Consider the following 21,288-nt stretch of genomic DNA (forward strand, 5'->3'; position numbering starts at 1 on the left):
CCATAATGTTCAACGACTCCAGTTGCGTTGTCCCTTGTCATTTTATCTGATCCAAATGTCAACATATTGATCAAAGAGAGCGTCAACGCAAAACAAAATTCCAAAATCAAATCAAAATTAACAATTTGTTAGCCGGGTCCATCGTGAACCTACCTTAATGGACGGTTGGGATTAGAGTATTGGGGCGTGACTTTTTTATTTTCTTTTGATAAAAATGGAGGCGAGACTTTGATGATAATGAAAGTGAAATCTGACTGTATAAAATAAAATTGTAGAGACAACTAAACCAAACTATCATACGTAAGGAAAAAACATTACATATCGTATACATACCCTTTTTTTCCAACTACATATCATATATATACGCCTAATTAATTATTTTAATCTCCAAAAGTGTACTTTATCAAATAAGCTATGGATCTTGGATGCGTATTGGTAACAAGTAATATACTGTACTAAATTACTAATACTTATATTGTTAAACTAAATCTACGTATTTACTTGAGTATTTATACATTTAAATTTAATCAAGAAAAACAACTTTTTTTTTTTTTTTTTTTTTTTGCTAAACATGTTAATATCATAAAATATGAAAACGTTTGACTGTTACAAAGAGTAGAGCCTGAGAATATTGAAACCTTGGCAAAAAGAATAAAAACAAGGAGATAATTTGGGGAAATCACAGACGTGAGATCAAGATAACCAACATTGCATCAGATTGTAAAAAGGCTTCCTATGGCGTCTTGCAGAGATGATGTTGCGAATGTCCTTGTCAAGAAGCAAGAAGATAGCTGGAGGTGAGATTGCTTGTTGATTGTGGACGAGATTATTGCGTTGCTTCCAGATGTGGTAAATGGTTGCTTGGACAATGATTTTCCTTAGAAGAATCGGTGCAGCTTGCAAACCGGCTCTTACCCAAGAAAGAAGTTCAGACCACGAAAGGAGCAACGACCTGTTAGGGTCAAGTTTTAAGAAAACCAGTCGCCAAATAGCTTGAGAGAAGGCGCAGATTAGGAACAGATGGTCTCTAGATTCAATGTCTGCAGCACAAAAACTGCAATTCGGAGAAGGAATAATACCCCAAGAGAACAGACGCTTCTTTGTGGGCAATCTGTTAAGGTGAGAGACCCACATGTTGAAAGCATGTTTGGGAATAGATCCTTTGAACCACACAACATCATGCCAATTAGTTTCCTCTTTTCGTGGCCTTAAAACATTCCAAGACTGTGAAGAGGAGAAACCATTACATTTTACCTTGTCAACAACCCAACAGAACTCATCTTGATTTGCAGAACTGCTTGGAACCTCAATTGTTGTTAAATGTGCATGCAAATTTAACTCCACATCAGACCTTGGAGAAGGAAGAGTCCAGCCCGCAGAGTTACACGCATCCTTTACCTTAGCTTTGAGGGGAATACGAAGTTGTCGAGGACCTTCTGCACCAATGTATTTTATTAGAGGTCCAAAAGGAGACCAATTGTCAAACCAGAAACTAGCACTGCTCCCATTTCCAACAACAACTTTCAGAAACTGGGCTGCCACCGGTCTCAGTCGCAGGATTGCTTTCCAAGTCCAAGAATCTCTTTGTGATTCACTGATTTCCCAAAGGTTGTTACTCTTGATGTTGTGATATTTATGCCACATAGCCCACAGAGAACCAGATTCAGAGAATAATAACCATATAAATCTCAAGCAAAGAGTGGTATTCCATTGAGAGAATCTTCGTAGCCCCAAACCACCTTCTTGCTTAGGTAAACAGACAGTGGACCAAGCGACTTTGGCACCCTTACTGCCATCAATTTTACCGGACCAGAGAAATCTTGAGCATAAAGACTCGATCTTCTTTATACAAGTTTTTGGTAAGATGAAAGCTGAAATCCAGAAGTTAACAGTACCCGAAAAACCGAAGACAACAATTGTGTACGACCCGCATAAGACAAAGATTTCATTGCCCATCCTCTAAATTTACCAATAAGTTGATCCAGGAGAGGTTCATACTCACAGATTTTGAGTTTTCTGTGCATAAGAGGGAGGCCAAGGTAACGGATTGGAAGAGCAGCAACTGGAAAACCATGCCTAGCAATAGCTGAGGATTTGAGGAGATTAAGGGGGGTGTATTGGATCAAGAACTTTGGAAGATTTGGTGGAATTTGAATATTTTAGAGTTTTGAGTGATTTGGGGGAGTTTTAAGGAAATTTATAGGTTGATTTGTTAGATTTTTATTTTGAAAAGAAAAAATAACAAGTGATTTTAGTGAAATTCCGGGTGACTTTGAGATGTTTTTTTGAACAGAAAAAGGGAAATCTGGGTTTTAGCTATTCTGCACATGGACGATTAATTAAGCTGCAAAAATATTTTTCAAACAAGAATATTCAGAAGAGGTCATACAATCTTTTAAATAAGAGGTATTATTTTTAATCCCTTCTTCATAATGATTACTCTGATTGTAGTTTTGACTAAAGATAGTTGACATCATCATAACCCGAGAAAGGATGTGATAACTATGATCCAAGTTCTACGATTAAAAAAAATCTATTGCCCATGACTTGGACTTTCTCAAGGGAAAACCTGTAAGATTGGATGAAGAACTGTTAAACTTCTCGGCTATCAAGTAGTCTCCTAATGCACGTTTGATTTCTTGAGGTTGATCAATTAGCAAATCGTACAAAAGGCCCAAGTCATCATATGTATTTATCAGCTGAGAATTCTTAAGCTAAACAATTACTTCAGTCACAGCCCTATCAAAGAGATGACAATATTCATATACTATTTTTAAGAAAAAATGAATCCTTCAAAGTTCCACCTCAATAGGTGGTATTTTCGCAGTCCTCTTTTTCAACTAAAAAAGTAAAACAAGTCTCCTAAAATCACTTCTAGTAAATTTTTTAAAAAGAATTGTTATGTTTTGAATAACAGTGGATTTGGTATGATATTTACAAATTGTTGATTGAATAACAAGAGATTGTGACTAAATTTACCAATAAGTTGATCCAGGAGAGGTTCATACTCACAGATTTTGAGTTTTCTGTGCATAAGAGGGAGGCCAAGGTAACGGATTTTAATAAAAAACCAAAATCATCTAAAATTCTTCATCCAATACACCCCCCTAAGACCAGCATGAAACAGTTGTGTCTTGTCCCTGTTCATATGTAAACCAGACCAAGAAGCGAAATCGTCTAGAGCTTCATTAATTCCGTGGAGAGAAGCCTCAGTCCCATCAAAAAATATCATAACATCATCAGCAAACATCAAGTGGGAGATAGACAAACCTGATGTTTTCGGATGATAGTTAATATAACCTTGAGTAAATCTTGAATGAAGAAGACTTGAGAAGACCTCCATTCCCAAAACAAAGAGATAGGGAGAGATAGGGTCTCCTTGCCTAAGTCCCTTTGTACTTTTGAAAAAACCACTTGAATTACCATTAAGACAAACTGAGAAAGTTGGTGTGGTGATGCACTCCGAAATCCAGCCAACAAATCTCTCAAGAACACCAATGGCACGAAGCGCTGACAAAATGAAAGACCAGTTAACCAAGTCAAAAGCCTTCCTTATATCCACTTTTAGCATTGCTCTTTCACCAATATTCTTCCTGTTGTATCCTTGAACAATTTCAGTTGCAAGCAAGACATTCTCTGCTAATAATCTACGAGGCATAAACGCAGACTGACAAGGCGAGATCACATGGGGAAGCAGCCATTGCAGTCTAGAAGCAAGAAGCTTTGAGATTACTTTATAAAGTGTATTTAAGCAAGAAATAGGCCTAAAGTCTGCAGCCCTGGAGGCATTAGTGGATTTTGGAATCAGGACCAGAGAGGTAGAGTTCCACTGTTTGAGAAGAGAACCAGACCTGAAGAATTCCAAAACAGATTCCGTGACTTCCGGTCCAATAACACTCCAGCAACCCTTGAAGAATTCAGATGAATAACCATCCGGACCACTTGTTTTATTGCTAGGTATGGAAAAAAATGCTTCTTTGATCTCTTCCTTAGTGAACATTTTCTCCATATAGCTTTGTTGGGCTTGAGAACTTCTAAAAGGAAGCAGCAGTTCCATGTCACTATCAATCAGACCACCAGAAATTACCTCACCCCCAAGAAGATCAGTGAAATAAGCAACACAATGCTCTATAATTTCAAGCTGAGAGTCAATTCTCTGATCATTTGCATCCAACAGAAAATGGACATGGTTTTTAGCTTTTCTCGAAGCCGCCATTCTGTGGAAATAAGCAGAGTTACAATCACCATCTTTGAACCAATTGATATTGGTCCTTTGCTTGAGAAAAGAGGTCTCTGCCTTCACAAGTGCATGCCATTTCAATTCAGCTTCCAATTCCTTGCTTGCATTTGAGGTAGAGGGATTAGCCAAAGTTCTGTTCTGTAAGACAAGAAGGAGGTCATGAGCATCAGTCACTCGTTTCTCCAGACCTGAATAGTTTTCTTTACTAAAATTCATGATGTAGCTTTTAATACTCTTGAGCTTTAAGGAGACTCGCAACATTGCTGAACCCCTTACATTAAACGTGAACCACTTTTCAGCCACTAAGGCAAGAATTCCTTATTCTGCATTAAGTAATTGAAGAATTTGAAAGGCCTTTTTTCTTTCAAGCTACCAGAATCCAAGGAGACTTCACAGGACGCGTGATCAGAGAAGTCTGGTTCACCAAAGAACGCAAAGGAATTCGGAAATAAAGATGACCAATGCGAGTTAACCAAAATTCTATCCAACTTCTTCGCGGTAGGTCTTGTTTTAGATTTATTCCACCAAGTAAAGGTGTACCTCTGAATGTAAGATCCGACAAATCAGCATTCAATAAGCAATCTCTGAACACTCTAATCCTTCTATCAACATTCAACGTGGCAGGCCTAGAGTGATCAGTAGGGCATAGGATCTGATTAAAATCTCCTAAAACAATCCAAGCTTTATTAGCCATCAGCGTAGAGGAAGCCAAACTCCCAACCTCATCCCAAAGCTCTTGTCTTGGACCATCCTGATTCGAAGCATAGACAATTGAAACAAGAATCCACTCTTTCTCATCAGGAAGCAAAATATCACAAGTAACCATCTGCAAGGATCTAGACACCACCACAACTTTTACACTTGGATGCCACAAAATCCAGATTTTCCCCAAATCCGAGTAACCATAATTATTCTCAAAAAGCCAGCCTGGAAGAAGGTCATTTACAAACTTTTTCATCTTCTCCTGCTTGACATGGGTCTCAATTAGACCACCAAAAAGGGATCTCTTACCCCTGATCCATTTTTTGAACCCGCTTCTATGCGTATATATATTGAATCCCCGGACGTTCCAACAAAAGAGGTTCGCACACATTAAATTATGTTGCTTTGAGGCTCTTGCCTCGTTGAACCTTGCGTTGCTTTTTAGACAACACGACTTGAAACTTCTCAAAAGCTTCTTCCCCACTATCTTCCTCTCTATCTAAAGACAGTGTGTCAGATGAATCAGCCTCCACTTCAGAGGAGTTCTCAGAATCCTTTTCCTCACTAACCTGCGAAATAGCAGCCTTACTTTGAATATAGAGACCACTCGCTTCACCCTTCTCTGTCATTTTCTGGCTGACAGGTAAACTCAAAGACTTCTTAGGGGTTACCTTAGAAACGTCTGTTAAAACAGGAAGTTGAGGAGAAACTTTAACATAGATCATGTCCTGCCCATTAACTGAAAGCACAGGACCCGCCTGCGATGGCTTCTTCTGCTGCCTGCGCTTACTATCTTTCACTTTCAATCTTGGGCAAGAATCTGGAGAATGAACTGTAGAGTTGCAGATATGGCAAGTAACTGGAGCTTTTGAACACCTCTTCAAGGTATGTCCTATACCTTTGCAGTGAGCGCAGACTGGGGGCATCCACGGGCTGGAAACAAGCACTCGCACAATTTCACCTGAATCAAATTGTACGTTCACTGCTTCAGGCAGTGGTTTTCTTGGGTCAATAATGGTGAACACTTTGGCGACCTCAAGATTTGTTTTGTTAGCTGTCGACGGGTGAAGGAATTTTGGTTCCCCTACAAGTCCAGCAACATGTTCTAGCCCTTCCTCATTGAAAAATTGCAGTGGAACATTCCACAGCTCAAGCCAAATCGGAGCCGAGGTTAGTTCAGGCTTCTTTGGAACCACACCGGGTTCCCATTTGGCGACAAACATGGTTTGACCCTCAATTTGCCAAAGCCGTTGAGTTATGACATGGTTTCTGGTAGCCACGTTTGGTATGCGGAACAGAAACGCATTTCCATCCAACTTCGACACGGAGATGTCCCTGTAATGTCTGCTCCAAATGCCATTCACAATGTTGTGAAGAGTGCCCTGGGATGGAGGATCCGAGTAGAACTGGCCAAGAACAAAACAATCCCAGGATTTCCGATTCTTTTCAATCACGGAATTAGGGATTTTAACACAAACCTCACCTGAGGGCAATGTGAAAGACTTCCCCTTCTTCACGAGCTGTTTGGATGTGCCTTTCACAAGGCTAACCCAAGAATCGATTTCTGAGGGTTCAGAATTTTTTAGAGATTCTGTGTGAGGCGCAGCAGGGAGCTTCACCTGATTCTCTGAAATTGTGGAGGTTGATTTCGGAACCACCGAAACATCACATATTACCGCTGGAACCGTAGCAGAAGGAACCAGTCCTAGCTTTGGATCTAGACCCGAGACCAGATTTAGTGAAGAACTAAGGTCTGGAGTTGCAATGGCCAAGTCTGTCCTTTCGGCAGTCAATTGGGCATATTCTGACGCAGGGGAGATGGAAGACGATGGAGAATCGACCGCTGGAGACACCGGAGCGGACGGAGAGGCTGGGCTCGAGGGAGACTGAGGAGGAGGCCTAGCACCCGTAGAAGGTGGAAGCGACGGCGAACCCTTTTTGCGTTTCTTCTGCTTCGCCATAAGGAAAGGGGAGCCAGAGAAGACGGAAGGAAGAGGATTCCGACGCCGTGAGAGACGCCGGCGAAGAAGAGAAAATGAGCTCACTTTCACCCTTTTGAGAGAGAGAAAGCAAAGGAGAAAAGGAGGAAGAAGAAGATTCTAGACCATAAGAAAAACAACTTTAATCTGCATAGGAGATATATTATGTATATCGGTAACATTATTTACACAATCTTTTGACACATGTTTTCTTTGTGATGTTAGTTACCATAAAGAAGTGATATTTTAACATCCCAATGTTTTGTTTTTACATTAACTTTACTATTGGAATCAATTAGTTTGTCAACCACAAAAGACATCAATCTCTCTTAAGAAAATTATTAGACAAAGTTCATTATACACAAATTACAAAAAAAATTCCATGAAAATAGAGAAATCGAAAAAGATGCTCCTACGTCCCTCTCTCCTCCTCATCGTCGTCCTCTAACAATATCGGGAAACTCCACTTGAAGTTTTCTTTGCTCTTGCGTTCTTTCATCAACATCATTAATATCCCCGCTTGCAAAATCCTCTCTCTTCCCTCTCCGCCATCTTCTTCTTCCGGCGTCTCTAACCAACTGATCTCACTCGTCACCGGTGGATCCTCTTCTCTCGGGAGAAGAGTTACCGGGACTCTGTACGGACACAAAAGAGGCCACGTCACGTTTTCGGTCCAGTACAACCAGAGATCAGACCCGGTCTTGCTCCTGGACCTGGCCATGTCAACGGCAACTCTCGTCAAAGAGATGTCCTCGGGGCTCGTCAGGATCGCTTTGGAGTGCGAGAAGCGTCATCGATCAGGAACGAAGCTTTTCCAAGAACCCAAATGGACGATGTACTGCAACGGGAGAAAGTGCGGTTACGCTGTGTCACGTGGCGGGGCGTGTACTGACACGGATTGGCGCGTGTTGAACACGGTCTCTAGGGTTACTGTTGGAGCCGGAGTTATTCCGACGCCGAAGACTATTGATGACGTGTCCGGTGTTGGTAGTGGAACGGAGCTTGGGGAGCTATTGTATATGAGAGGAAAATTTGAAAGAGTCGTCGGGAGCCGTGACTCGGAGGCGTTTTACATGATGAATCCGGACAAAAACGGAGGTCCAGAACTCAGTATTTTTCTTCTTAGAATATAATAAAGAAGAGAATTTGACTTTGTTAAAATTTGAAAATGTCTTAAATGACGTATTATTATATATATATGTGATATGATGAATGCAATGTTTGTCATGAAATATATGTAAGCGATATTGATATGAAAGAGAGAGAGAGAGAGGGGGCCTAGAGTATGATAATGTTTTGTTTTTTATTTGATGTGTGGTATTTTTGTGTCTTTGTTATTGTTCAATAAGAAAATTAAAGAAGGATTTGATTATTAGTTTGTGGTTGCTTATTATATGCAAGGCATGAAGATCCCCACATGGTCCGTCATGATTAATGCCAATTTAAGATTCTCATTCTTTTATTATAAACTCTAACTAGTATATTTTATTTGAGCAATGCGAATTCGATTTTACGTGTAAAGCAGCGAGCGATTTAGTTTAAACTAAACAATAGTATATTATGTAGAAAGCGGGATTGCTTTTGAGTTGTAACGTGTAACAATCAAAATCATAACCAAACACCTTTTTATTTATTTCATCAAGATATAGCCATATAATACCATCAAATTAGTCAGTTACACTTCTAGGTAAACTATAAAAAAAAAATTAAGGAATAATATTTGTAAAAATATATAAAAGATATTAGTTAATTTACATACGAATTGAATTAGTTAATTTACATAAGAATTTAGAGCTATTATCATTGATGGAATATGCGAGAATACAACCAGAAACTAATATTAAAGTATGGGGAAGAAGTATAAGGAGATGGAAAATAGAGGGATGGATCGTGAAAAAAGTGGGTGGGAAAGAGCGGAAGCCCCACAGACCACAGGGATTGGCTTTTAAATTAGTGGACAAAGTCCAAAATCTCATCAAACAGCCGCAAAGCCAAAAATTCCCTTTTACAAAAACTCCTTTGCATTTTAGGACCACATTTGTTTTCCATTCATGTTACTTTATATAAAATAACCGCAGAATCGTCAACTGAAATCCAAACTAAATTCTAAAATCTGTAAAAAAAGTATAGTATTATTTATCATCTATACTAGTATTTTTGCAACACTTTGGTGACGGGTGGGTAAAAATGCTTCCGGGTATATCGGATACCCGACCCGTTTTTAAATTTTGTTCATAAAAAGTTTGTTGGGTCGGGTTATATTTAACCCAACTCATACACCGGATATTCCATATTTAATAGTTTAGATATTTTGAAGATTTGATTATGATTTAGAATTATGATTCTCCTATCATCTTTGTTTAATTTGTTTTTAACTGTTTTGAATCATCATATAATACATAAAGTAAAAAAAATTCAATTTTTTTTCTACATATACTGTGATTCAAAATTTTAAAAACGGACATATATTATCCAATTGACAAAAATGTGTGTTCAACGTTCTACATCGATTAAAATATTTAGACAATGATTCAGAATCATATCATAAATAAGATCAACATTAATAAAATAAATGAGTTTTTTGGCCGGAAGGATTTGGCGAGACGGGTTTTTGAATCAACAATAATAAAAAGATTAAAATATCATTAATCCGCCGCTTCAATACGGATTAAATCCTTAATTTTTTTTTTAATACCACTAATATTAGACATATCAAATCAGTCTCATTTAGAAAAGATTGTGTAAAATCAAAAATTGTCCCGTGGTATAATGTTACTTAATAACAATTGTAAACTATAAAATATAAATGTCTTTGAATATGATACAATTCATAAACTTTTATCTATAATAAATAATCGTTAATTTTTTTAAAATTACTACTTTTAGAAAATAAATTACGGGACGGGTTAAAAAATTACATGACGGGTTATATGGTGGACGAGCTTGAATCAACATTTATAAAATTTTAAAATATCATTAACATGTCGCTTTAATACAGATTCAATCCTTAGTTTATTAAAATATAAATGTCTTAGAGAATGATACAATTTATAAACTTTATATATAATAAAAAATCATTTAATTTTAAAATCACTACTTTTAGAAAACAAATCATGGGACGGGTTAAGAAATTATGGGACGGATTATATTTCGGAACGGATTTATATGGCGAACGGGTTTGAATCAATATTTATAAAATTTTAAAATATCATTAACATGCCGCTTTAATACGAGTTAAATCCTCAGTTTATTATTGTTCTGTGAACTCGTGATATACCGTTACTTGATAATAATTATAAACTATAAAACATAAATATTTTATAAGGAGATACAATTTATAAAATTTTATATATACTAACTTAAAAAAATAAATTACACCGCGGGTTAAAATCTAGTTTAAAATTTTTATTGATCAACTATGATTAGAATAGCAGTGAAATAACTCGAATCTTAATCTCCTAGCTCCAAAATATTTCTATTGTTTTAGACTTTACAAAAAGTTATATATATATTTTTTTAAAATTAAGTTCCAGATCAATTAAAATAACTAGTTCGGATAAACTTCATAAATCTAATGAACAAAATGAAAAGTTTTTTAAAAAAAACAAACAAAACTTTTATAAAATCTATACCAAACAATAATTAGCGGGCTCCGTATTATAATATGAAATGCATGCATACCTACATGTGAAATATTAAAACAAACTGCATCGGCCATTCTATTACTCTGATATATATACAAATACATATCGATCGTCCTCTACGTAATACGTTTATGCATCATAGCTAGCCTAGACGATAGAGCGGATCATATATATGGAGACAGAAATGTAAAGACCACAGTTGTGACTTTTCTATTAGAAAAAAGAGAAGCATATTTCCAATAAAATTGTAAAGGTTTATTTTTCTGCCAAAAAGAGAAAGCATGCATGTGCTACCTTGTTTTAGTAAACAATTTTTGTTTACATCACTAAAAGTGCATGTGCTATATAAACAGATTTTGACACTATCGCACGCAGCTTTGAAGTTTACGCGCTGTCTATATCTTATAGTAACAAGTCGTAGGTCAATGAATATCGATCGACTTTATTTTCCATTAATCCACAAAGATCACAAAAAATTGTGTGTCGAACGGAAACACTAATTAAGTTGTTCGTCGTTCCTACGGGGAAAATATATACAAAGAGGTATATATGGAACTGCGTGAATCAGAAAACTACGGAAGGAGCAATTTAAACCAATTTCTACTTAACAAATCGCGCATGGAGGTAGCTTTCCTTGAGTCTCCGAAAATGAGAAACAATCATGAAGGCAAATCGAGCAATATAAACCTAGCTAACCCACAAATATTGTTTCATAGACTTTTAAAAGTCATCACTTACTCGCACATAAATTTGGTATACGGGAACAAAATATCAGAAAATAATACATATGTGGCTACTGGCTAGCAATAGCTAGCGCTATACACAAAACTTTTAGTTAGTCATGCTATAAATGATAGATATATACTCAGAAAGCACATGTATCCATGCATATCATATAAGGTGTTGCATTATTATTGATTAAATAAGCTTAATTGTACACCTGATTCCAGATAGAACCCATCATGAACACATGCCCTCGCCATAACAATTTTAATATTGACACTTTTTCTTCGGGCAAATCTAATCTGCATCATGTCTTCCTGTTTTTTCTTTTACACTTCTGTCTTCATATGATCCTCTCTTTCTATATTCTTTTCTTCTAACGGATCGATCATTTCCTCCATTTTTCTAGGGATATAAAATAACATGACTTGGTGGAAATAATTTACTGAAATTAGCATACGATATATAAATTATCAAATCCAAATAACATTTTCAATATAATTTACGACAAACATTTTTTTTATAATTTTCCAACAAAATATGGATGGAAATCCACATGTGACAAAATACTAATTTTGATGAATAATATTTGAAATGAAAATAACAATCCTTTTATTTGTTAAAGCTGGCTATTCTTATAAATTATTTTTCGTTTTTAAATATATCTTATATCCCGTACGTAGGAGGAAAATGTATGCAGTATTTGCGTTTCTGATTTAATTAACCTATGCTACTATATATGCATTATAAATTTTTAATATTTTGGAAACTAGGCATTATAATATTATGGAGCAATGCGCTTTTTGGGTTGGCAAATCTGAATTCTCTTGCCCCGGCATATGTATACATTTTTTGTTTAATATATGTATACATTGTTTATGACTAATTAGTGAATCTTCACGTGTATAACTGCGGTGCGTTAACACTAGAATTTCGTAATAATAAAAACATAAAATTTTACTCTTTGAATGTTAATTTCTTAACACTGATTTATTTTTTCTTAAAAGAATAAAATCAATAGAAAGTGTATATCTAATAGTTATATAGTGGATCCGACATAAAAAGAGGAATCACTATGACACTATGGATTAGCTTTGCTCAATTTGGCGATGGTAAATCATGATTTTCGTGTGAATATATATAGTCAAATAAGTGAGCCATAATTAGCCTTACTATCCTAAAACTTTCTCTTTTTGGGTTTAACGTTATCATATTCTAAACCTTATCTACCTTCGATTTTAAAATGTAAAAATATTTTTTATACATATATAAGGATGGCCTCATATGGTGCCTCAAGAGTCAAGTCCAACCAACCATATAACATACATGATATATAGGTGATCGTTCAATCAATCGTAGTGGTAACATGCCTTTGGTCACATAGATCAATCATCACTTTGACACCCTATTTTGTATTATCTTGATTTTTTATGTCTTAATTATATTTTTTCTTTTACAGTTCATATTTTTTCTTAGGTTTAGAGATCAAGTAGAGTTAAATGATATCTCATTCGTTGTAGCAGCGTTGCGTTAATCAAATATTATGACGGGAGTTAACAAGTTGATGAACTTTTTTCAACTCTGACCATGTCATTAATCGATTGTTTTTCATGCACACACACTTAACAATATTACATGATAAACTGTCCTAGATCAAATTATGCTTCTGCTCTTCAGACTTGCTGAGATTTTATTGTCTTTGAAGCTGGTGTAGTAGTCTTAACAATAGCACATTCTTCAATCTTTTGCTTGATACCAAAAAAAAAAAACTATATTATATAATAGAAACGATCATTTATAGAAAATGATCCTACATATGGTTGAGTATGACGCTATAATCATCTAGTAATATGTATGACATATTAATATTGTTATTTGTTAGTTTTAAATTGATCATTTGCATATATCCTTGAATTTTGTTATCATTGAATGTAACTACAGGTTCAAGATATACAAATTAGCCGAATATATGAGTAAGAGAAAATGAATTATTTAAATTTCTAAAATTGCTCTTACTGTACGTATTTGGATATAACTTGTGACTAGGAATCCTTTTTTGGATCATTTCAAAAAAGGTGGAAACTAGTATAGTAGTATTGAAAGAGAAGGAGGTATGAGAGAGAACAAAAACAGAAATAAAACCATTTAATCTTTTATTTACACATAATCTTTTATGAATACAAATAGAAATGCAAAATAAAAGAACAAATAAAAATATGTTTTTTTTTTTGTTAGTGATCAACAATTAATCTGTTTCATCAGTGCAATGATATATAAATATACTGAACAGTCATGAAGAATGTAAAGAACTAAATGTTATAAATTACTCTCAATGGCTCATTACGAACCGGGATGTTAATTTTTTTTGTTCAGATCAAGAGGTCGACGCGGCTAAGAAATTTACCATAAATCGAGCCTAAATAAAGTCCAAAATAAACATTAACTTAATTAATTGTATAATATATGTACGATAGTCTAATATATCTTTGCAGGTTAGAACAAATCAAAGACCAGAGATCTGAAATATCCTAACGTTACCAAACAAAATAATACTTTTTCTTTACAAAATTGATTGAATCTCTCTCTATAATTGATGTTATGTAACTTATATATTCGTATAAAACACACGTCCACGTATTCGCACAGAGTGATTTACAATATTTAATTATACAAATAAAGAAAACATTATCCTTACAGTCTCCAGAAAGAAAGGACAACGTGAATGATATTTCCATGCATGAGATATTTTCACGAGATATTTTTTTTTTGGATCTTAAGCCGACAAAGGTAGTGACTTTTTCTGCCTTAATAATGCATTACTATTTAACAAAGCATTATACCCGAAACTAAAATTATTGCTAATCTTCGTACCATCAATTATATCCTCCAAAAACAACTAGTGTGTTCCTAAAGTGCTCATCCATCCAATTAGCAACATAATGATAATTATGTTAATCAAACACGTGTTTAGCTTAAGCTGATGAACAACATAAATATCTCTTTAATAAAGAAAAAACAACATAAATATCTTCTAAGTAGTTACAGATATTTGATCATTTGTCAATTATTCACTAATTAATAAGTGTGTTAATATCACATGTATTAATAATAAAAATACTCCAACAAACTTAAACCATTTAAAAAAAAACACAACTAAAATAGTTTTTTTTTTTTTGGGTTAAACTAAAATAGTTATCGGACGCAATTTTTTGTGTGTGGATAAAATGTGGATTTGTACGTATCACCAAAATATAACATATACGTTAATTACCAAAGTTTTACGGGTAATGAGTTTCTTTGGCAAAGTTAAAGTTGAAACTAGATAAAACAATAATGCATATATATGAGATAAGCTAGGAATGAGCAAACCATTGAGATTTGACTATTTGAGCCAACAACAACCTACTACAAAGCTATCGAGCGAGCAAAGTGTCCCAAATCTCAAGTCAAGTTTCACGTTTTGTCCTTGTAGTTGTAGACATTCTTTCTCGTTGAGACAGCCAGATGCATCTATCTGTCCAAAGATTGATGATGGTGTAGTAGATCATCGAGGGGGAGTTTTGTATGTTATGTATACGTATGTTGGTAAAATTGTTGTTTATATATAGTAAAAATTAAAATATATAAGTTTACTATATATATATATATATATACATATATAAGTAAAAATTAAAATACGTAATATTTTTAGTTATGATATTTAATTATAAAAACAGTAAAAGAAATAATGGTAAAAAATAACGGTGGGATAATTACAGTGATAAGTTAACAAATCTCTGTACCAAATGATTAAAACAGTGAAACCACTTCTCCGTACCATGATTTTCTTACTGCCTCAATAAATAACAGTTAAAGCATCCCCAAATGGGTGGTGGGTCGTCAAAACTGTTTTGTTGCATAAACGTATTTTTCCTATGTAAAAATTGTAATAAGCCCAAAAATTAAATCATATAAAGCCCATATTAAGCCCAATTTCTATAACCACATTGGCTTCGGTGTTTTTGTGAGGAGCTGAAAAACCTCAGAGAACCCCTCTTTCTCCTCTGAAGCTGTTTGTTGCCGGAGAAAATGGTGATGATGTTGAAGAAGACAGTGAAGAAAGGTTTAATCGGCGGAATGAGCTTCGCTAAAGACGCTGGAAAAATCAATTGGTTTCCCGGTCATATGGCTGCAGCTACTCGCGCCATTCGCAACCGCCTCAAGCTCTCCGATCTCGTTATCGAAGTTCGCGATGCTCGTGTCCGTACACTCACTCACACTAGCTCTCTTTATTTATATCCCTTTATCATCGTGGAAGTATTAATCTGGATTGTCTTTTTCTGGTATCTATGCAGATTCCTCTGTCATCGGCGAACGAGGATCTACAATCCCAAATGTCAGCTAAGAGACGTATCATTGCTCTCAATAAGAAAGATTTAGCAAACCCTAATGTTCTCAATGTAATTCGTTTTTTTTTTTTGTGGCCCTTGTGTTTTCTTCTTGTTAGTCTCTGTGAGGTTGTGTTTCTGATTTTTTTCTGCAATTTGTAGAAATGGACTCGTCATTTCGAATCTAGCAAGCAAGATTGTATTGCCATTAATGCTCATAGCAGAAGCTCTGTCATGAAGGTTAGATGATCCTCTTTACATTTAGGTTTGTGTGTTAAATCAGTAATAGTTTTGTCATACACATAATTTGTGAATGATTGCTACTATTCTGAATTTGAAAAAGTTACCTTCTTTGTATGATTTCGAAGCTTCTTGATCTCGTGGAGTTGAAGCTCAAGGAAGTGATTGCTAGGGAGCCTACTTTACTTGTGATGGTGGTTGGTGTCCCCAATGTTGGAAAATCTGCACTCATTAATTCGGTCCATCAAATCGCAGCAGCTCGCTTTCCTGGTAAGAGATTAGTTTCTCAGCTTATAGGCTGTATTATATACACATTTCACGGATATAGTCTGAACTCTGAATCCCATTTCTCCAAACTTAAACTTACAAGTTGATTATTTCATGAACAAAATGATGAAGGAAATGTAATGTGGCTTATTTTCGTTATTATATGCATTATGTGCATAGTGCAGGAGAGATTAAAGAGAGCTACGGTTGGTCCATTGCCTGGTGTAACACAAGATATTGCTGGTTTCAAGGTAATCTTTATCTCTTCCTCCTCTTTTTCCTTTTGCCTTTTGTTTGTGGATTTGCTTCTTATGCCCCAGCATGATTTTGGAACTCATACTGAAATTGTTCTGTGGTACAGATTGCTCATCGACCTAGCATATATGTTCTAGACTCCCCTGGTGTGTTGGTACCAAGTATTCCTGATATCGAAACCGGTTTAAAGCTTGCTCTTTCAGGTTCTTATCTATATCTTTATCTCCTTTCTCTTCTTTCTTCTATGTGCTAGATCATGTAAACCCGTTCACTAGATATACTTCATCAAAAGATGATACAGTTTAGGTCTTATAATCTCAGTTCTTAGTGTTTATCTACTCCAGGGACAGATTTCTTAAAGCATATGATCTCCCTAGCTAATTTTTATGCGTTTGACATTCAAAGGGTCCGTTAAAGATTCAGTAGTGGGTGAAGAGCGGATTGCACAATACTTTCTAGCTATTCTAAACATTCGAGGGACTCCTCTTCATTGGAAGTACTTAGTTGAGGGAAGAAACGAAGGGCCTCATGCAGACTGTATAGATAAACCAAGCTATAACCTAAAGGATCTTCGACACCAGAGAACCAAACAACCAGATTCATCTGCTCTGCACTATGTCGGGGTTAGCATATTAACCTTATATCTCTACCTTGCTTCCCTCATGAAATTGTCCTCACCAATGGAGGTTCCCTGTTATATACAGGATATGATTTCAGAAGTGCAACGATCACTGTATATAACGCTCTCAGAATTTGATGGGGACACAGAGGATGAGAATGATTTGGAATGTTTGATAGAGCAACAGTTTGAAGTTCTACAGAAGGCACTGAAGATTCCTCACAAAGCATCCGAAGCAAGGTTAATGGTCTCCAAGAAATTTCTTACTTTGTTTAGGACAGGTAGACTTGGTCCCTTTATCCTTGACGATGTCCCTGAAACTGAAACTGACCACCCCAATTCGAGACGGGTAGTAGTTTCGTAAAGTAATCTTAAAGCAAATTGCAACACATTATGCGTGCAGCTTAATATGATGATTCTATTTGTTTACATTTGAGATTCAATGGCGTTGCTCCAGTAACTCCAAAGTATTTGAATGAACAAAATCGAATCATGATAAGATTTGGCATCTGCCAGAAACAATAAAATCTATTGGGTGTCCTCATTTATTGGCCTCAATGAATTCCCGGTACTCTTTCTTCATCTTCACACCCGATATAGTCCTGCAGAGACTCGGAATCTTTAGCCAAACCTGAACACAATTTAATCTATACAATCCTAAAACTGAGAGAACGTTTCCCGACCTGAGCATTTCCTTGTTCTTGAAGAACTGCACACATGGGGTTCCCATGATTCCAGCGGCTTCAGCAATTTCTTGATCTTCCTCAATGTCAATCTCCACAAAATGCACATCATGGTTATACTCATCGACCACCTGAAACAAAATGAAGGAGAAATGAACAAATGGTTAGTAAATCAGTCCAGTAAGATCTCTTCCGATGAATTTCAAGTCTGACTATTGAAGGAATACCTTGTTTAAAATAGGCTTCAGAGTCCTACAGGGGCCACACGTTGGTGAAGTGTATAGTACCAATATAACTCTTGGACTCTCATGGTATAATTTTCTAAGAGCATACTGAAAGCAGGGGAAAAAACACGAGGAAGATGTGAGGCAGATAAAATGCTTGTAGATAATACGTTAAGGTTCATATGTTAACAAACCTGTCCCTTATGCTTTGTAAGAGTGATGTCAAACTTTTCTTGGACATCGCGTTGTGTGAATTCTTTCTTGGCCTCTTCAGTTTGAGGCTGCCATGAGGTAGAACATGAAAGAGTGTAAGCCTTGTAAAGTGTGCTTAAGATATAAGATATTTCTGAAAATTTTCTACCTGGTGAAATTCAACAAGAAGATTGTTACTTGTGAGGTATCTCTCGGCTGACAAAGCAGCTATGCATCCTGATCCAGCAGCAGTTACAGCTTGTCTCCATTCATGGTCCTAGAGTGACAAATGGAAGAGTAGCTAACACAATTATCGAACCAATATGACTTTACAGAGTTAATACCAACATCTGAAGATGGCTAAAAGTTCCAAAGTATAACCTGCACATCTCCTGCAGCGAATACCCCGTCAACTGATGTATTTGATGTTCCTTCCCGAACCAAGACGTACCCCGAGCTGTCGAGTTCGACTTGGCCTTCCAATAACTGGCTGTTTGGCGAATGCCCTATTCCATAAAACAATCCTTTTGCCTCCAGCTCGGTTTCTTCACCCGTATCAAGTCTTCTGAGTAGAATGCCAGACATCTGTCCCTTGGTGTTGCTCAATACGTCCACGGTTTCCGTGTTGTAATGCACTGTGATGTTTGGATTGTTGATCACTCTGAAACATTCGCCATAACCAACCTGTTAAAAAAACACTCAGGGTGTTGAAAAGACTCAACTTACGTTGTGCTCATTAGTCTATAATTCCGATAGCCAGCAAACGAAATAAGCACTATACTGGTTGGTTATAAATTTACATGGGATGGAAATCACAACCAAAGGCTTTCCCAGAAATATCCAATGGATTTGCGAGGGAACAGGGGATAGCAGTCAATACATGCAACAAAGAACCCTCAACATAGCTATGACAATCTCCATTTCCTAGTGTAGACATACCACTTATTGAAATTGAACTGTTTATCTTCAGAAGTCAAAGAAGAGGAGTAGAAATAAAACCAAGAAGTGATGAATATAAGAACTCACCTATCTTGCATAGCCTTGGAAGCTCTCAACTGGTCTCTGCGAACAAGCAAATGAACATGACGGGCATATTTCGTGAGGTACAAGGCTTCCTCTGTAGCTGTATCTCCTCCTCCAACCACGGCAAGTACTTGCCCCTTAAATAAAGGAGAAGCTCCATCACAGATTGCGCACGCACTTATCCCCCTACTCCAGAACTCTTCCTCCCGAGGTAGCCTTAACCTCCTTGCTGTAGCTCCAGTGGCATATATAATACTATGGCACTTGACCTATAAAAAAATTAACACAAATGGAAAAAACATCGGAAGAGAGCTCAAGCCAATAAAAACTATTTTGAATTAAAAAAAAAAAATAGTGAGAAACAAAGAAAGATAATCACCTTACGTTCACTAGTTTGCACAGTAAAAGGAGCAGTTGTGACATTAAGAGATTCAACATCTTCTGGATACAACTCTGCTCCCCATCTCTCAGCTTGCTTTCTCATTCTACAAATTTCACACAAAAAATTGCATCAGAAACATGATCTCCTATATAGAGCCTCATGAAAGAAACGCCACAAACTAACAAAAGAATCAAAATGCTCACTTCTCCATTAAATCCGGCCCCGTAATCCCGTCTGGGAATCCCGGAAAATTCTCAACTTCAGTAGTTGTCATCAATTGTCCACCGGGAACTCCGCCCATCTGATACCCTTCAAAAACCACCGGCTTCAAATTGGCGCGCGCTGCATATATCGCCGCCGTATAACCGGCCGGACCGGAGCCTATAATCACTACATTCTCGATAATCTCGCCTGCAATTAGGAATTATAAAACCAACACAGAGCTCGATTACTTACACTGCCAAAAACCTTAAGAAAGAAGAAAAGAGGAAGTCCTAAAGTACCTCCTGAAGAAGAAGACGTCGAATTGGCGGTGGCGGAGACTCTGAGGCGGAGGGAATCGGAAGAGCGAGTTCGGGTTGGTTGACGGAGGAGTAAGGAGCCGCCGTGACGTGTAGTAGTAGTAGTAGTAGTGCTGAGAGAGAAGAGATGATACGGAGGAGAAAGAGCAGATGAGGCGGCGGAGACGCGGTGAGACGATGAGACGGAGGCAATTCCGATGCCTATCTTGGGAGACGCAGCCATGTTTTGTTGCCTTACCTTACCAGAGACCATACAATTGTCTTTTTGGCTTTGCAGTTAAAAAAAAAAAACATCCCGATTTCTGTTGGCGACTGTGCCTCACGCGCCTCAGCATTATCTCTTTGCTTCCAAGTCCACAGGCTTAGATGATTTTAAACCGTTGGATCTAAGAGATGAAGCGTATGTACGGTGGAGATGTGTGTTGACTGATTTTACTTCGTCTTTTCAACGGAGTGATAAGCCAATCGTATTTTTTTGAAGTTGGAAAGCTCACCAAGAGTTTTGTTTAAGTGGATGGACGCTTTTTAGCCTTTTTTATTGGGCCATAAATGGGCCTTCTTTGGTCTCAAATATTGAGTCACGACGAGGATTCTTAAACCCACCGGAAAATTGGCTAATCTTTGTGCGGATTGCATAAAGTTTCTTTCTTTCTTTGGTGAGAAGGAGAAACATTTTATGTTACGAAAAAAAAAATTCGTACGTTTGAAGTTTTTTTCAAGAACACATATAGTTTTACCATTTTGATCGCGATATTCTCATAAGGTTTTTGAATTTTGTTTCAGAACTATACAGTGATGAATCACTATGAACCATCTTTCTTAGAATAAGATAACAAAATTCAACGATGACATTCGTAAATTAGATATTTCGGATTAGATTAGAAATAACACATTATAATTTATAAATTATAACTAACTAAATACGGAGACTACAATTTACTTAATTAGTTCGATGTGAAGTGGAAATGAAACTAGGAGTTGGTGAGGGAAGGTGACAGACTAATCTTTTGTAAGTCAAAAAAGTTAAGCTGACCAAAAAGAGCAGCCCAATGAAAGCAAGGATCTTTATCTTTAGTCTAGTGTCTGAATTCCATGCACTTGGAATGTTTTAGTCAACAAAATGTACTTTCATTTGATGTTGTATAGATTTGTTATGACGCCACGCCACTAAACGTAAATTACTACTTTATGGTAAAAAAAAAAAAAACGCATTGTGTTCTTACTTGT

The 21,288-nt window shown here is 36.4% G+C and overlaps 3 protein-coding genes across 3 annotated transcripts; 2 read left to right on the plus strand and 1 right to left on the minus strand.

Moving 5' to 3' along the window:
* The first annotated feature begins 7,139 nt into the window (after positions 1-7,139).
* On the plus strand, positions 7,140-8,227 carry LOC9316013 (protein MIZU-KUSSEI 1). Its single transcript, XM_021029105.1, has 2 exons — positions 7,140-7,145; positions 7,314-8,227. The coding sequence occupies exons 1-2, from the start codon at positions 7,140-7,142 to the stop codon at positions 8,052-8,054; spliced, it is 747 nt and encodes a 248-aa protein (XP_020884764.1). The 3' UTR covers positions 8,055-8,227.
* A 7,066-nt stretch (positions 8,228-15,293) lies between these two features.
* On the plus strand, positions 15,294-17,465 carry LOC9316014 (short integuments 2, mitochondrial). The gene is made up of 8 exons (XM_002879901.2): positions 15,294-15,527; positions 15,623-15,727; positions 15,818-15,895; positions 16,024-16,165; positions 16,343-16,413; positions 16,524-16,620; positions 16,823-17,040; positions 17,122-17,465. Exons 1-8 carry the CDS (start codon positions 15,357-15,359, stop codon positions 17,398-17,400), a joined length of 1,161 nt encoding a protein of 386 aa, XP_002879947.1. The 5' UTR covers positions 15,294-15,356; the 3' UTR covers positions 17,401-17,465.
* Positions 17,408-20,323, minus strand: LOC9316015 (NADPH-dependent thioredoxin reductase 3). The gene is made up of 10 exons (XM_021028519.1): positions 20,044-20,323; positions 19,744-19,951; positions 19,538-19,643; positions 19,162-19,427; positions 18,517-18,796; positions 18,305-18,412; positions 18,138-18,224; positions 17,947-18,051; positions 17,720-17,850; positions 17,408-17,638 (listed from the first exon to the last, which is right to left on the minus strand). Exons 1-10 carry the CDS (start codon positions 20,312-20,314, stop codon positions 17,578-17,580), a joined length of 1,623 nt encoding a protein of 540 aa, XP_020884178.1. The 5' UTR covers positions 20,315-20,323; the 3' UTR covers positions 17,408-17,577.
* Between the last annotated feature and the right edge of the window lie 965 nt (positions 20,324-21,288).

This window comes from Arabidopsis lyrata (assembly GCF_000004255.2).
Source record: "Arabidopsis lyrata subsp. lyrata unplaced genomic scaffold ARALYscaffold_4, whole genome shotgun sequence".
Classification (NCBI taxonomy): Eukaryota; Viridiplantae; Streptophyta; class Magnoliopsida; order Brassicales; family Brassicaceae; genus Arabidopsis; species Arabidopsis lyrata.

Excerpts from the sequence above, each read along its gene's own strand:
- LOC9316014 (XM_002879901.2), top strand. The coding sequence starts at position 15,357 with ATGGTGATGATGTTGAAGAAGACAGTGAAGAAAGGTTTAATCGGCGGA. Across the intron at positions 16,166-16,342 it reads CGCAGCAGCTCGCTTTCCTG|TGCAGGAGAGATTAAAGAGA; the intron begins GTAAGAGATTAG and ends TTATGTGCATAG. Across the intron at positions 16,621-16,822 it reads TTTAAAGCTTGCTCTTTCAG|GGTCCGTTAAAGATTCAGTA; the intron begins GTTCTTATCTAT and ends TGACATTCAAAG.
- LOC9316015 (XM_021028519.1), bottom strand. The coding sequence starts at position 20,314 with ATGGTCTCTGGTAAGGTAAGGCAACAAAACATGGCTGCGTCTCCCAAG. Across the intron at positions 18,797-19,161 it reads TCCAAGGCTATGCAAGATAG|AGTGATCAACAATCCAAACA; the intron begins GTGAGTTCTTAT and ends CGAATGTTTCAG. Across the intron at positions 18,225-18,304 it reads TTCTTGTTGAATTTCACCAG|CCTCAAACTGAAGAGGCCAA; the intron begins GTAGAAAATTTT and ends ACCTCATGGCAG.